The sequence below is a fragment of the Kogia breviceps genome, chromosome 10 (assembly GCF_026419965.1).
Source record: "Kogia breviceps isolate mKogBre1 chromosome 10, mKogBre1 haplotype 1, whole genome shotgun sequence".
Taxonomy (NCBI): domain Eukaryota; kingdom Metazoa; phylum Chordata; class Mammalia; order Artiodactyla; family Physeteridae; genus Kogia; species Kogia breviceps.
This window is the reverse complement of record NC_081319.1, coordinates 90,060,652-90,075,919: the sequence shown is the minus strand read 5'-3', so window position 1 is coordinate 90,075,919 and position 15,268 is coordinate 90,060,652. Positions and strand designations below refer to the sequence as shown.

Here is a 15,268-nt window from a genome sequence, read left to right as displayed (position 1 = left end):
AACCCAGTGTGACCAGAACGTGTGGAATGTGTGCAAGGTGATGCCAAGGAGGTGGAGACGCAGTTGAAGCGTGGCTGAAGACGGCCAGTGGAGGAGGGTGAAGCCGGTTCACGCTTGTATCTGCTATGGCCTCAACCTTTGTGTCCCCCAGAAATTTCATATGTTGGAATCCTAACTCCCAATGGTGATGGTGTTCATGGGTGGGGCCTTTGGGAGGTGATTCAGTTATAAGGATGGAGCCTCATGAATGAGCTTAGTGCTTTTATATACAGGAGAGCTCCCCAGTCCCTCCTGCCAGGTGAGGATCCAGTAAGAAGCGTGCGACCGGAAGAGGGCCCCGCCTGACCACGCCGTGGAAATCGATTTCTGTTGTTTACAAATCTATGATATTTTGTTATGGCGGCCCAGAAGGACGAAGACGGTATCCTAATAATTTTTAGACAGTTAGGTAAACCTCACGCTATTTGGGTACATTACAGTTTCATAGCACTTAATGTCTGTTGTAACACTGTGAAAATTGGCTGACAGTACGTGGCTGGGTTTTCATAAAGAATCCCGAGAATTCAGTCTTCTCGGTAGCATGACCAGCACGATTAATAATTATCTCATTCTTTGATTCTAATAACCTGACCCAGAATAATTTGCTGTGATGCTAAAGTAAGCTGTTAATGGTCTTTGTAATGCCAGCTTCTGCTATTTGTGACAGATTTTAATAGGAACTTCTCTCAACGGTAGGGATGGATTTTCTTTTGATTTTCTGTTAAATGAAGATAAGAGACTTTGACAAATTGCCTTCTTAGATTTTGACATCTCTGTGGAGTCTGTTTTTATTTTTTAAGATGAGACCCATTACACCCAAGCATGCATTAAAAAGCTATAAAACTAAAAGAAGACCTGCTATGGGATGGATCATTTAGAACCATCTCAGAAATGAATGGAATGGACGTGGGCTTAGCAGTTGCTGTCGTAGATGATTCGGCACTTCAGGAGCTTGAGATAACTGTCAATCTTATGTGAATCCCTGCGTAGGCAGTGGAGCAGGTTATAAAAAGCAAAAAGGCGCGTATCTTCATCAGCCATCTGCAGGGATGGAAGTCCCGACCACACGGAGTAGACCTCATTCTCCTTGACTCCAGGATGAACCTAAGCACCCAAAGATAATGACTTATTATGAGTTTTATTAGTATTTGCTTATCTTCGTTCCTTCTAATTATCAAATTAAGTTTTGGGGAGGACACATGAATATAAAACTCTGTAGACATATGTTTTGGAGCCAGCGTATTAGAAACCTCTTAGTAATTTACGAGCTAGAAGCAGAACTCAAGTGTAAGTTTCCTTACATATATGTGATCACAGATTAAGGATATTTGTACAGGAGTAAAACGATGGAGAAACAAAGCTGCTGTTTGAATATTCACATGGATGTGATCGAGGGACACAGTTGTGTCACTTGAACTGTTTCGTGTCCTGAATCTGTTCTCTGAAATGTACTTTTTACTTTATTTCTTCTGAAGGTCACCGTCATTACATTTATCTTTTCCCCGCTTTGAACTGATTCTCTTCTCCGTAGAGCATGTGTTTAAAGACCTTAGAAACGATGAGGATTGTACTCGATGGTTTAAGGGGCAGATGATCTAGTGATGGCTGTGGCTGACAAGTCCTTCTGAAATAGTCAGGAGGTATTCATGTTCCATGCAGGACAGATAACCCCCTGATGTCTAGGAGAAATACCTGCTCTCTGTTGACGTCTCTTAAGTGGGAGGTGCTGGGAAAACCGCCTATAAAAAGGGGGTGCTGACAGCAACCCCTCAGTGGTGAGAGGTGGGTGGTAGGGTGGGGAGCACGACTGTGATGACAAAAGGACACTGAGCGCCTGAGCACCGCGCATCTTCATGCTTGATTACCCTCCGTGGGCTGGGGATCCTCAGAGAACCAAGAGACCAAGTAACCAGCTTGGCAACTAGGGATGTCATCTAGTTAAAAGGAGAGCTTCTAGGTATAAACGTGGGCTGCAGAGTAAGACTATTTTTTAAACCTGGGATTCCTTGCTGGAATTTAAAGTTTGTGTGTGTTGCCTTGCTTTTTATTTTTTATTTTGGTGCTTGAGCCCTAAGACAAAATTTACTGTGCAGAGGGCAATGATATGAATAAGAATAAATAAGTAAGCGGTTAAAAAGAACAAAATGAAGTATTATAGAACAAATTAGTGACCTCAGAAAATAGGCCCACAGGCATGAGGAAAATAACCTGCAAATCTAGGTGTTTATTTCATATGTCCCAGGGTTAAAATGTGCTTTTTGTATTTGTGACGGATATAGTCTTCTCCCCTGAAAATGACAAAAATGTCACAGGATTAACATGTACTTTGTACTTTGTACACAATAAGAGAAATATAAAATTGCTCCTATTATTATGTCTATAATCATATTTTTATTTAGATTCTATATTATTTCTGAGAACTTCAGGAAGCTGCTTAGATGTTCCCTCCCTAATGTTGAAATTATCCCATCTAAGTGGAGATTTATATTGTATATATCAATCTAAATACCATAAATTATTTGGGGAGATTAAATGCAATGATTAGAGTTTTTATTTTGGAGCCCCCCCCCAATTTTTTTTCCCATCCTCCAAAAAATTTAGGATGGGAAAACTTTGTGTAAATTATAAAATAAACAAACATTCCAGAAAAGGAGCATCTCCATCTTTTGTGACCCACTGAAATCTAGTGCTTGTGGGACAGCATTCATGCTGTGGCCTCCTCTTTTCAGTCTCCTTCCTTCCCTGACAGATATCTCCAGCAGAGCACGGAGGAGTGGGGAGAAACACCATCCAATCGGGTTTTGACTTTCTCTTTTCTTCCCACTCTCATCCTTTGGTTTGAGGAGGACTGAGAAAGAATACAAGCAGAATTTCAGTAGCAGATGTCCTGGGATACGTTGCAGAAAACATTTATTTTGCAAATTCTGTTCTCTAGTTCTCTTACCCTTGAAAATATTTCAACCACCTGTGCCCAGGAAAAGGCAAGCTTTTGGTAGAATTGTGTGCAATGCAGGGAAGGCTGCACCTGTCAAAAATCGCAGTCGAATTCTGCTTCACTTTCAATAGAATCTATCAGTATGATGAATGACTAAGCTCTTGCTTTATTTAATAGCAGTCTAGAATATAGAAGGCCTGCATCTTTGTTCTTACAAGGTGAGATATTTCAAAACTCATTCCTCAGTACAGAGGTCACTTCTTTCATTCATGAGAAAACCAAGGAAGCCTTCAAAAGGCAGCTCACCTGGCCAACTATCTTCTCCATGCCTTCTAGAAGTCGTTTGTTCTGTTCCTCAATCTCTATGGCTCTTGATAGGATAGCATCTGGGGCTTCTTGCATACCCCGCACCTCCGTGACCAGGTGGTACAGAGGGTCATTCCAGGAGCGCAGCACTCCAAGGATCATGCTCAGAAGGACTTCATGCTAAGCGACCATAGGAAGCAATTTCATTAGAATCAGCACAAGACAGTGGGTTTAGTCACATGTGATTTTTGTGCAGAGAGGCTGACCTAAAAAACTCTTTGTTATTCCTGTGTATGTACAACATTTTTTGAAGGTGGTAAAAGTAGTAAAAGTATAAAATGTAAGCTATTTGTTTACGTTTTGCTAAAATCTAAAAAAATCTGGCTTATTTGTTTTCAATGCTTTTAGTTTTACTTAGTTTTTTGAATTTTATTTAATTTATTTTTTTATACAGCAGGTTCTTAATTAGTTATCTATTTTATACATATTACTGTGTGTATGTCAATCTCAATCCCCCAATTCATCCCCCCAGCCCCCCAACCCCCCCGCCACTTTCCCCCCTTGGTGTCCATATGTTTGTTCTCTACATCTGTGTCTCTATTTCTACCCTGCAAACTGGTTCATCTGTACCGTTTTTTTCTAGGTTCCACATATATGCCTTAATATACGATATTTGTTTTTCTCTTTCTGACTTACTTCACTCTGTAGGACAGTCTCTAGATCCATCCACATCTCTACAAATGACCCAATTTCGTTCCTTTTTATGGCTGGGTAATGTTCCATTGTATATATGTATCACATCTTCTTTATCCATTCGTCTTGTCGATGGGCATTTAGGTTGCTTCTGTGACCTGGCTATTGTAAATAGTGCTGCAATGAACATTGGGGTGCATGTGTCTTTTTGAGTTACGGTTTTCTCTGGGTATATGCCCAGTAGTGCAATTGCTGGATCATATGGTAATTCTATTTTTAGTTTTTAAGGAACCTCCATACTGTTCTCCATAGTGGCTGTATCAGTTTACATTCCCACCAGCAGTGCAAGAGGGTTCCCTTTTCTCCACACCCTCTCCAGCATTTGTTGTTTGTAGATTTTCTGATGATGCCCATTCTAACTGGTGTGAAGTGATACCTCATTGTAGTTTTGATTTGCATTTCTCTAATAGTTAGTGACGTTGAGCAGCTTTTTATGTGCCTCTTGGCCATCTGTATGTCTTCTTGGGAGAAATGTCTATTTAGGTCTTCTGCCCATTTTTTGATTGGGTTGTTTGTTTTTTTTTAAAATATTGAGCTGCATGAGCTGTTTATGTTTTGGAGATTAATCCTTTGTTGATTCATTTGCAAATATTTTCTCCCATTCTGAGGGTTATCTTTTCATCTTGTTTGTAGTTTCCTTTACTTTGCAAAAGCTTTTAAGTTTCATTAGGTCCCATGTGTTTATTTTTGTTTTTATTTCCATTACTCTAGGAGGTGGATCAAAAAAGATCTTGCTGTGATTTATGTCAAAGAGTGTTGTTGTTCCTATGTTTTCCTCTAAGAATTTTATAGTGTCCAGTCTTACATTTAGGTATCTAATCCATTTTGAGTTTATTTTTTGTGTACGGTGTTAGGGAGTGTTCTAATTTCATTCTTTTACATGTAGCTGTCCAGTTTTCCCAGCACCACTTATGGAAGAGACTGTCTTTTCTCCATTGTATATCTTTGCCTCCTTTGTCATAGATTAGTTGACCATAGGTGCATGGGTTTATCTCTGGGTCTGCCTTATGTAAATAACTAATTCTTCTAATAAGTTCTAATTTATAACATAAAGAATTTTGTTTTTCCCTCGGAAATTCGACCATCTACACAGTGAGTTCTTTATATTTGAATACTTTGCTTGTCCAGGGAAAGAAACCTAAGTATTTTGTTGGAACTCAGTATGTGCCTGGAGTATCTACCCAGGAAAGACAGATTCCACCCATGCCCACATCATTTTCACCCAAAGATTCATTTGTATTAATGAATCAGATCATGTATTAATATATTCATTTTTTGATTGGTAATTTTATTTTATGATATTGGAACAGAGAGACAATGGAGAAGACATGGCATTTTAAAACATGCTTTCCTTAATCTCTCCCAGCACCAACCCCCATGCTGCTATCAGAGCAGTCTATTTTGTTGACATGTGTAGATGCAGAAAATGGCACAGTACTGTCTTTAGTAACAGCATCAATGGGATTCACAATGGAGGGTGGTGCCCCCTAGTTTACTACTACCAGGATCAGGCATGAAACTCCAAGGGGCTGAGCATCTCTGATTTAAAATGCTTACTTTCTTGATGTCCATGCACTAATCTGCTGGTAAAGGAAATGAAGAGTGGAGAAGAATCAAATAGACATTGCAGTGGAAGCATGACTAGCATGTGAGAGAAGGAGTTGTAAAGAAATACAGGCTGTATGGTGAGTGGCACAGAGGCACTGGGCCATTGTAGCTCAGTGATTAAAAGTGAGAGCTCTGAGTTGGCTGAAACCCAGACCCACTGCTTCCTAGCTGTGTGACAGGTGCAAATTCCATAACTTCTCTGAGCCTCGGTTTCCTTATCTCAGGAAGTGTAATAACAGTACCTGTGTTATAGGATTTTTTGTGACGACTGAATATAGGAACGCACATAAAGTGCTTTGTAAAATGTATGGTGATGTAGTAGCTCTCAGTAAATTTTAAATTTATAAAAAAATTCCTCCTCCTCCTTCTTCACCTTCTTCCTTCATTTTATCATCATCGTTATTAATGAACTTAGTAGACTGAAAGAATGCTGGTATCATTAACCAAGTTGTAGAGAGAGAACAGATGGTGTTTAAGGGGCGATATATGTGAAAGTATTTAAGGTCATGTGAGGACTGTGGTTCGGGCAGGGAATCAGAAGGGGGAGATTATGATGATAAAAAAAAATGGAGCTGGGATAAATGAACAGGGCTTGATATATAGACTTTGTTGTCATCACAACAGAGGCAATAATTGCGGTCATGAGAAGCAAACCCTTTTATAGGACCTGATTTGGGGAGACACCTGTAATTAAGAATAAGAGGTGACAGAGGAGTCAGTGAAGGATGAAGTAGATGTCAGAGAAGTAGAAGCAGAATCAGGAGAGCCTTGAAAGTCAGAAGCAATGGCTCGAATGGTACAGTGGTCCGTCATGGTAAATGCTGCCCATGTAAGAGTCACTAGTAATGGGAATTACATCAACCGGGTTTGCGTTTCTTACGTACCCATGAATTTTGCAAATTTAATATTTTACACATGGAAGTCCCATTCAGTTCATGCTTTCGTGTAGTAAAATATATGCAATCCTAGGTCTGATGCATTGGTTGAAGTAATGTTGTCTGCATGGACAATTTATAGATCATTTATTTTGCTGCTATAAATCTTTAGTCAGCACTTGATTTTACTCATACTTCATCAAGTGCAGAATGTAATTTCTCTTCCATAGCTTGCTCTTCCTCCACCTTTCTTTGCATGTGCGGTCACCATTACTTCCAATAATCTGAAGCCTGGTAACACCCGTGGACTATCTCATTTGTTTAGGTGAAAAACCCGGATAAAAGACTCACATGGACCTGTTGGGCTTGTTCTTTGTCTTCAGGGGTGGAGAGGGAGGAGGTGTGGCAGCTGTTGATAGCCTTGGTAATGAACCCTCTGCCCTGGGCATACCGTTTATCCTGGAAGTGATCAAGCAGATTTACTGAGTTAGTGTTCTTTGGGCATTGAATAAATGAACCCATTACTAGAATAGTAACACATTTGATAGATGTATAATTTTTTTAATGAAAGCCACGTAAAAGTTGAAAGTCATTCTTTTTCCTACTTTTTCTTTCCATTATCTCTATAAAAAGTTTTTTTCCTCTAACTTTTCTAAATTCCATGCTCTTCCCTTTGCTATTCCCCTGTTTAATTTCACCCTTCCCACAAGTTCTTATCTGGAGAGCAAACACTAAAAATACCCCAAATATGAAATATTAAATGTTTTATTAAGTATCATCTTTTTAAAAAGTATTTGAACCAAATATAGTGCATATGTACCTGTATTTAGCCATTTAATCTCTTGTTCACTGTGGGTTGGAACCAATATACTTCCTTAACAGGAGTTATAGAATGATAACTTGTCTTTGACTAATCTCTGAATCCACATGCCTATAGCTTAGTGTTCCTCATAGATGCAGACTACACTTTTGTTGATGGTGACAAAATGGTAAGTCAGAAAAACGTGGCATAAAATTCTAGGAAATACTAAGCAATGGACTGAGAATAAGAATAGAAAAAACTAGCTAACACATTGAGAGAGAAAAACTAATCTTTAGTAAAACTTGTGAACATTTAAAGGGATTATTTGTAAGATTTGGAAAAAAGGTGGCCAGTTAAAAATGGAGAATGAAAGAGAAACTGGTGAGTAAAAAGAACTACATGAATTTAATACAAACATTGAATACCATTTTTTATCAGCTGTTGGCTCTACTATGTGCTCCTTGATTGTCCTAAAGGAGTTAACATACAACTTTCAAAGCATCTTCATCAGAAAGAGAATAATTGTTTCCAGTTCTAAACCAACCCTTCTAGTTGGTTCTAAACCTGTTCACTGCAAATCTTAGAACAATAATTTTTAGCATTTAAAAAACTATCATTCTTTGTTTTCCTGACATGGATTCAGCTTCATTTACCGTGTTCAATCCACCTAATTCACTGCAGTGCAGTTCTCATTTATCAGGTATCTACTGTGTGCTAGGTAAAGAATGCCCAGAGAGACACTTAAGGACAAAAAAGTCAACATACTTCCTTTTCCTCAGCCCCACCTAAAAGTGCTTTAGGTCAGGTGCTGTTATGGACTGAAGGTTTGTGTCTCCCCCAGATTCCTGTGTTGAAGCCCCAACCCTCAATGTACTGTGTTTGGAGAAGGACCTTTATGAAGGTAATTCAGGTTAAATGAGCTCATAGGCTAGAACCCTGATCCAATGTGATTAGTGTCTTTATAAGCGAGTTTTCTTGTTTTCTCTGTATCTCTGTCTCTTTCTCCCCCGCTTACCATGTGAGGACACATGGAGGAGCCAGATTGGGAAGAGAGAGGCCCTTACAAGAACCTGACCGTGCTGGCACCCTGATCTGGGACTTCCAGCCCCCAGAACTGTGAGGAAATAAATTTCTGCTGTTTAATCCACCTAGTCTATGGTATTCTGTTATGGCACTCCAAGCTGGCTAATATAGATAGGTGCTTTAAAATTTATTTTGGAAATTAAAAAAATAAAATGAAGTAAAGGAAATTGAAAAAAAATTATAACACTCTTTAAGAATCTTCAAGATTTCGTGAAACTGACCCTTTCTTCTACATCTTATGAGCTGATGCCTTCTTTCACCTAGAAAGTGTATTAGTTGAAATTTGGCTGGTGCAGCTTGCTTGTTTCAAGCGTGGTTTAGCCCAGTCACTTACGTGAAGGTTCTTTCTGGAAAGAAGCATGAAGTGAAGTACTTACAAATTCGTTGAACATTTCTGAGGAGAGGTTATGGATGTAGTGGGACAGGATGACTGCGCGGTCAAACAGGTCTCGAAGGGACACCTGGCAGTTGACAGCCCCGCTGGGACAGATGGGAAGGGAGGCCACGCTCTTGCACAAGAGCAGATTTGACATCAGCAACAGCAGGAGCAGGAGTGACCCTGCTTAAATAAAACAATGAGCCACTCTGAGCTGATCTATTCACCTGAGGTTATCAAAAGCCATCCTGTCAAGGGAAGCCTTATCTCTCCCCATTGCCCTCTGCATGATTTGGTACTGAAATAGCTGGGGTGGGAAAGAATCAACACCTTCCACTGTGTAAATTTAGATGTATAATCCTATTTGCACAGATAGGTAGTTTGAGAAGTTGGTTACTCCCTGCATTTTTGTATTGCTCCCAGAAGTGCTTCCGTGCTTTGCAAACATTTGGAGCTGAAATTAATTCTGAGCCGGAGTGTTTAGGTCATTCTCTTAAGATAGTTTAATGTCTTGGAACTTTCTGCAGATTCTCAGCAGCCAGGCTCTCTAGGAGTTTGTAATTTTTTTTAACTCTATGTTGACGAATGCTTGCATTCTAGACTCTGAAATGGCAAGAATAGCACAGTTGATCTTTCTGGTTTACTGTCGTGCCTGATAATAATAAACCCATGACTGATTGATTGCTAATATTGAGTACAAAGAGAATTCTAAGATAAAAAGGATACTGTAGGCTGGATCTGCTAACTCACCTTAATAACTCCATGCATTTCCTTGATTCTTTGCCCAAAGCTTTAAAAATTTTTTTAAATTTGTGTTTCACAATAACCCTGTGAGATAGCCTTGACTTTCATTTTCTTCAAATTATATTAATGAAACAAGAAGACTTAGAGAGGGTAAGTAACCTTCCCCGAGTCCCATTATTAGCAGATGGAGGAGGCTGGGTGCCAATACTGTCATCTTTTCACTTCCTCATGTCACATCACACACGCGTGTGGGCTCTCGGTCTGTGTAACAGGCCTGTGTAACAGGGACCACATTGGTAGCTGTGATGACTCAGAGTTAGCAGAAGTCATCGCCATTACTAGGAGAGAAAAGTACTTTGATTGCATGGCAATAGTGAACCTAGAAAGTTGATTTTATCCATTTGTTCTGCTCTGTCTATAAAACACTCACTTTTAAACTATTTGACAATTATCAGAGATGATTTAGTCACCAATTGACTATCTCAGAAAATGGACAAATAAGAACCACTAACATATCAATAATTTACACTTCCAAAAGGAAAGAAACAATATATTAAACTCACTTTTAACTTCAAACTACTCCAAAAGAATATAAAGAATATAAAATATAAAAATGTGTTTATCAGAAAACTCATTTGCTATGGAATCTTCAATAAATGTAACCGGAAGTGTCCAAGATAAAACTAGGCAAGTGCTAAAGATTTATGGTGAAAAAATACCTAACCCCAAATACCTGAAAATATATAAAAGGATATTTAGTATAGAATGTAGCTAAACAACCTTTTAGCTGCAGAATAAAAAATATTAATGTTGTGAGATGATTCATGTAACAGACTTTAAATTTTTCAAAAACATGTTTCCTAAGAGTATATTTTAGGTACATTACAGTCATGTAACATAGCCGATTAGATGTTTTATCTACAAGTATAAATAAAAAGTGCTTTGCAGGTAGAGGCATTGGAATAGTCTTGGTTCTAGGAAATTCATAACTGGATAGATATTCTTTAACTCTGACTACATTTGTCTGTCCCTTTATCATCTGAAGGATTTTCATAGTCTAAGATGAGGTAAAAGAGATAAATGTTTTTGTTGTTTCATGAAATAAATTTTGTTACTAATTTCCTTGTCTTGCAATTTCTTTTTCTTGCAAATGTCAACCAAGAAAGTAAAGGCGATTAGTTATTACTAGCCTGTTTTTTTCTTGTATAATGTCATTTGGCTTAAACCCAGTTGACAAAGTATTGTAGGAGACGACTCTGCTATCTGCTATCATTGTCTATATTATGGCTTCAGAGTTAAAAGTTTCACCAGGCTGACTCATCTTGGCCAAACCACATAAGAGGCCTAGGAACTGGAAAATGTTTGTTTCTACCTTCTGGAGTTGTGATGACTTGGACTCAGAGACACTTTTGGTCTTATTCCAGTCCAGGGTTTCTCCCCTTCGGCTGATTGACATTTTGAGCTGGATCATTCCTTGTTCTGGGGGCTGTCTTGTGTATTGTAGTATATTTAGCAACACCTCTGACCTCTACCCACTAGAGACCAGTAGCGCCCCTGCCTTTAATTAAGACAACCAAAAACATCTCCAGACATTAACCAAATGTCCCTGGAAGACATTCCCCCATTGGAGAACCACTGTCCTAGTCCCTTATACATTTGATTTCTAGAGTAGTGATTAGATAGCTCTTCTAAACTCTGTAATCCTGAGACCTCTGACGAAGAGAATATTAGCTACAATTTCAAATTAATGCCGCCACAGGAGTGTTGATAAAGCTAGCAGCTCCACGAGTTGCTGCACATACCTTTCTGTGATGAACCTTTGTTGTCCATGGTGGTGATGATTTCGAAAATCACACTTCACCAGAGAAGATCTGGTAGTCCTACAGCTTTCTCTTTCCCAGATATTGGCTTTATAAGCCTTTGACACCTTCATGAATATATTTAATCAGGCATTCCCTTCCCTTTTGCCAGTCATCTATTTCCGTCATCGAGATTACCCCCATAATTTCAAACATCAAATGGTATTCCATTTCTTATTCATATTCAGGAAGACATACTGGCCAGAAATGAACATCTAGGAAGGATTTTGATTAATTAGACCAAAAGGAAATGAGAGAGATAATGAAGGTGAGATCTGGAGACTAGTTTGGGTTAGAGGACCTGTAAAATTATAGCAGTCATTTACTTTAACATTTACCTTTATTTCTCTGCAGTTTCTTGAATATAGCATTGTCTTTCACTAAGGTGTCACATGTATTATCAAAGGTTTTTTTTTTTTTTCATTCAGAATTGCTGGGTGAAGTCAAAATTTCAAAACTTACACACTAAATACCAAGAAATATGGAATAAGGATGAGTAAGATTTTCAGTTCCTGTTATACTCAATACATTTCCCTCATTTTTTCTTGATTTTTACACATTCTGTTTTTTCCTTTTAAAAATGACATACCTCTGTGGTAAAGTGTACATTTTCATTTATCTCTTTTGATTTTAACATTTAGGTAAAGTTATATTTTCATCCCCAGTTTACAGATTGAAAAACAGAGGATTGGAGATATTAAATGTCAAGGATATAGAAGAAGTAATTAGTCAAGTTAGATGCTGAAAGGATTGTCGTTTCAAGAGGGATCAGGAGGGATGTGAAGAAGGCTGGAAAATGAATCCTTTAACACACGTTGCCTCCTCTTCTAAGATGAAGGAAAAAGTCACCCCGACCTTAGGGGGTTTATTCCGGGGAAGTGATTTTCAAGGGCAAACACACACACACACACACACACACACACACACACACACACACACACACACACACAGAGACACATACACACACACACATACACACAGCCTGGTATATAAGGCAGTAAAACAAAATTCTAGACAGTCATGTCCGCTTTCAAGGATAGGGGTGGACAAACTGTTACTAACTTATGGTGGCTTTATTTCTCTGACCTCGAGCTACTCTGGAGCCAAGGTGACAAAAATTCATCTTTCATGGGCTCAAAAGTTCCACTTGCCTTTTAGAGATTTCCTGAATGAAATGATTGTCATGAATACGAACTAAGTTGTTGACGACATTCTCTAATTTTTAAGTCCACGCATCTAAAGCAGCCTGTGACCTTTAGTTTCAATTTTACCATATGTCTCTCATAGTAAATTGACAGGTGAGGTAATTTAAAAAAAAAAAAGTCTTTCTATGGCATTATTTTTTCTGTAGTTGCTCCTGCCGTATTTATGCTTTAGCCATTATCTAAGTGCTCTTATGGGGACTTAGAAATCTCCACAAAGACTAACGTCACTTAAAAACTATCTTCCTAATTGCCTTAGGTTAGGCAATACTAGATTTTGAATCACATGAATCAAGTATGATGATATATAGGCTCTATCAACCTAAAGCTGGGTCAGGATTCCATACGCTCATACTAGGTATCCATTTTTTCCCCCCGGACAGTGGAAGTCTGAATTGTTAAGAGAGCAGTGCCATGTGGTAGAGAAATTAATGCTGCCCTACCTTTCCCTCCTCTCCTGGAAATTTAAGGGTAGGAAAATCTGCCATAAGAACTGACAACTTAATCTTAAAATTTAAAGGTGTTGCAACTTTTGTAGATAGCCAGGAAGAGAGTAATCTAAGAAAACACCAGTTGTGTTTATTCAGTGGAGGCCAATTGATTTATTTGACTCCAAAGAGGAACGTGTTTCTCCGTAAAATTTCTTGTGTGCTTTCTTGCTGCTTCACAGACCCATGTTTCCTGCTAAAGGGATATTGCAATATCTAAATAACGCAAAAGGCATACTTTATGTAAAAAGTCCTAGTTGTCTTATTTTCCTTTCCTGTAGTGTCAGCCCCTTCCCACCTTAATGTTTGTGTGCGTTCTTCTGCAAATTTTTCTCTTCATGAAAACCTGCCCTTTATTTAGAGCAGTCAAGAAGTTCACTAAGAATGGACTTGTCCGTTTCTAAATATTTACAAAAATTCATTCTTTGCCATTTTTGGTCTGAGGGTTTAGAATTAAACCTGCTGATTGATTTCTGTCAAGTAGCTGAATAAATAGCTCAAATGATGTTAAATGCTCCATGATATTTTTAGTACCTGAAACTAATAAACAAATTTGCCATCCTTTCTAAATGACTCTAATTTTTCATACTAAGTAACATGAAGTTGGATTTCATTCCTAATTAGGAACTGAGCTTGTATGTTCTTTATATTTTCTTTTGGTCATCTATTTTTAAGTTTGGAATAATATTATTTTTTTCTTCTGTCCTTAATGATGCAAAAATATTTAAAATAATTCACATAACTTGAAAGGTGTCTACTGCAGGGTATAGTGGGGAATATTAAAGAGCAAAAGAAATTAAGAGGTTTAAAAATCTGAATAAATGGATCAGAAGGATGTTTCAACTTACATTAGTAATGAATTGTCTTTTTATTTTTATTATTTTCTGATTGAAGTACAGTTGACTTACAAAATTAGTTTTAGGTGTACAACATAGTTGATTAGACATTTTTTAAGTTATGCTCCGTACAAAGTTATTATAATATTATTGGCTATATTCCCTGTGCTGTACGTTACATCCCTGTGACTTATTTTATAACTGAAATAAATAACATTCTGAGTTTGTACCTCTGAATCCCCTTCACCTATTTGGCTCATCCCTCCACCCCCTCCCCTCTGGTAACCGCTAGTTTATTCTCTGTATCTGTGAGTCTGTTTCTGTTTTGCTATATTTGTTCTGTATGTTTTCACTTGTATGTGGAGTGATGGTCTTTAATAAAGTGAAATCTGCAAATGACTAAAGGCATAGTGTTTATGGATTTAAAAATTCCAAAACTTGGACTAAAAGATCAGATAGGAAGTTGAATCTGGAATATGCTCATTGTAATACATTAGCATGCTAAATGACACACCCACCGATGCCATGACAGTTCTGAGGCCAACCATAAAAGGCCAAAAGGGGCGGTGGCCCAATTCCTGGAAATCCCTGCTGCTTCTCCAAAATAGTTGGAATAATCCTCCCACTCCTTAGCCTATGAAATTACCCAGCCCATAAAAACTAACCACCCCATATTTTGGGGCCTCTCACCTTCTGAGATGGCCCACACTCTGTGGAGTGTGTTTCTCTCTAAATAAATCCATTTCTTACTTAAAAAAAAAAAATCGCTTAGGATATGTATCGTGTTTTTTTGTTTCTTTTGACTGTGCCCCCAGGCTTGTGGAATCTTAGTTCCCTGACCGGGGATTGAACCCGCGCCCCCTGCATTGGAAGCGCGGCCTCCTAACCACTGGACCCAGGGAATTCCTAGGATATGTGTTTTTTGTTTGTTTGTTTTTAAAATTTTTATTGGAGTATAGTTGATTTACGGTGTTGTGTTTCAGGTGTACAGCAAAGTGAATCAGTTATACATATACATATACCCACTCTTTTTTAGGTTCTTTTCCCATACAGACCATTACAGAGTATTGAGTAGAGTTCCCTGTGTTGTTTTTTTGATATAAAATATCAGAAAATGTAAAGGGTACATTGGAGACAAGATGAATCACGATGGGGCTTTCTTGAATTACACTGTTTTCAGGATAAACAAAAGTAATGATTTGATTGCATCCTATTATTTACATTAACTCCATTTGTATTAAGACATACATTTTTTCCTCCAAAGTTCAATGCTTATCTCTTTGCTAGGGCTTTGCAAATCATCAACTTCCTAAATAACTCCAGAACCCACGTTCTTAATCTGTCAACAGTGTCTTGAGGGCA

The 15,268-nt window shown here is 38.2% G+C and overlaps 1 protein-coding gene across 3 annotated transcripts; it reads right to left on the bottom strand.

The window, feature by feature from the left end:
- Positions 1-951: 951 nt before the first annotated feature.
- On the bottom strand, positions 952-14,627 carry PRL (prolactin). Of its 3 annotated transcripts, XM_067043176.1 has the most exons (6): positions 14,617-14,627; positions 11,324-11,349; positions 8,779-8,960; positions 6,868-6,975; positions 3,281-3,460; positions 952-1,143 (listed from the first exon to the last, which is right to left on the bottom strand). In XM_067043176.1, the coding sequence occupies exons 3-6, from the start codon at positions 8,932-8,934 to the stop codon at positions 952-954; spliced, it is 636 nt and encodes a 211-aa protein (XP_066899277.1). In that variant the 5' UTR covers positions 8,935-8,960; positions 11,324-11,349; positions 14,617-14,627. The 3 variants fall into 3 exon arrangements, with proteins under 3 accessions (XP_066899277.1, XP_066899276.1, XP_058933183.2); XM_067043175.1 differs by lacking the exon at positions 14,617-14,627 and having other exon boundaries at positions 8,779-8,963; positions 11,324-11,351; XM_059077200.2 differs by lacking the exon at positions 14,617-14,627 and having other exon boundaries at positions 11,324-11,351.
- Positions 14,628-15,268: the final 641 nt, after the last annotated feature.

Excerpts from the sequence above, each read along its gene's own strand:
- PRL (XM_067043175.1), bottom strand. The coding sequence starts at position 11,351 with ATGGACAACAAAGGTTCATCACAGAAAG. Across the intron at positions 6,976-8,778 it reads CAGAAATGTTCAACGAATTT|GATAAACGGTATGCCCAGGG; the intron begins GTAAGTACTTCA and ends GATCACTTCCAG. Across the intron at positions 3,461-6,867 it reads AACAAGCCCAACAGGTCCAT|CATGAAGTCCTTCTGAGCAT; the intron begins GTGAGTCTTTTA and ends ATGGTCGCTTAG.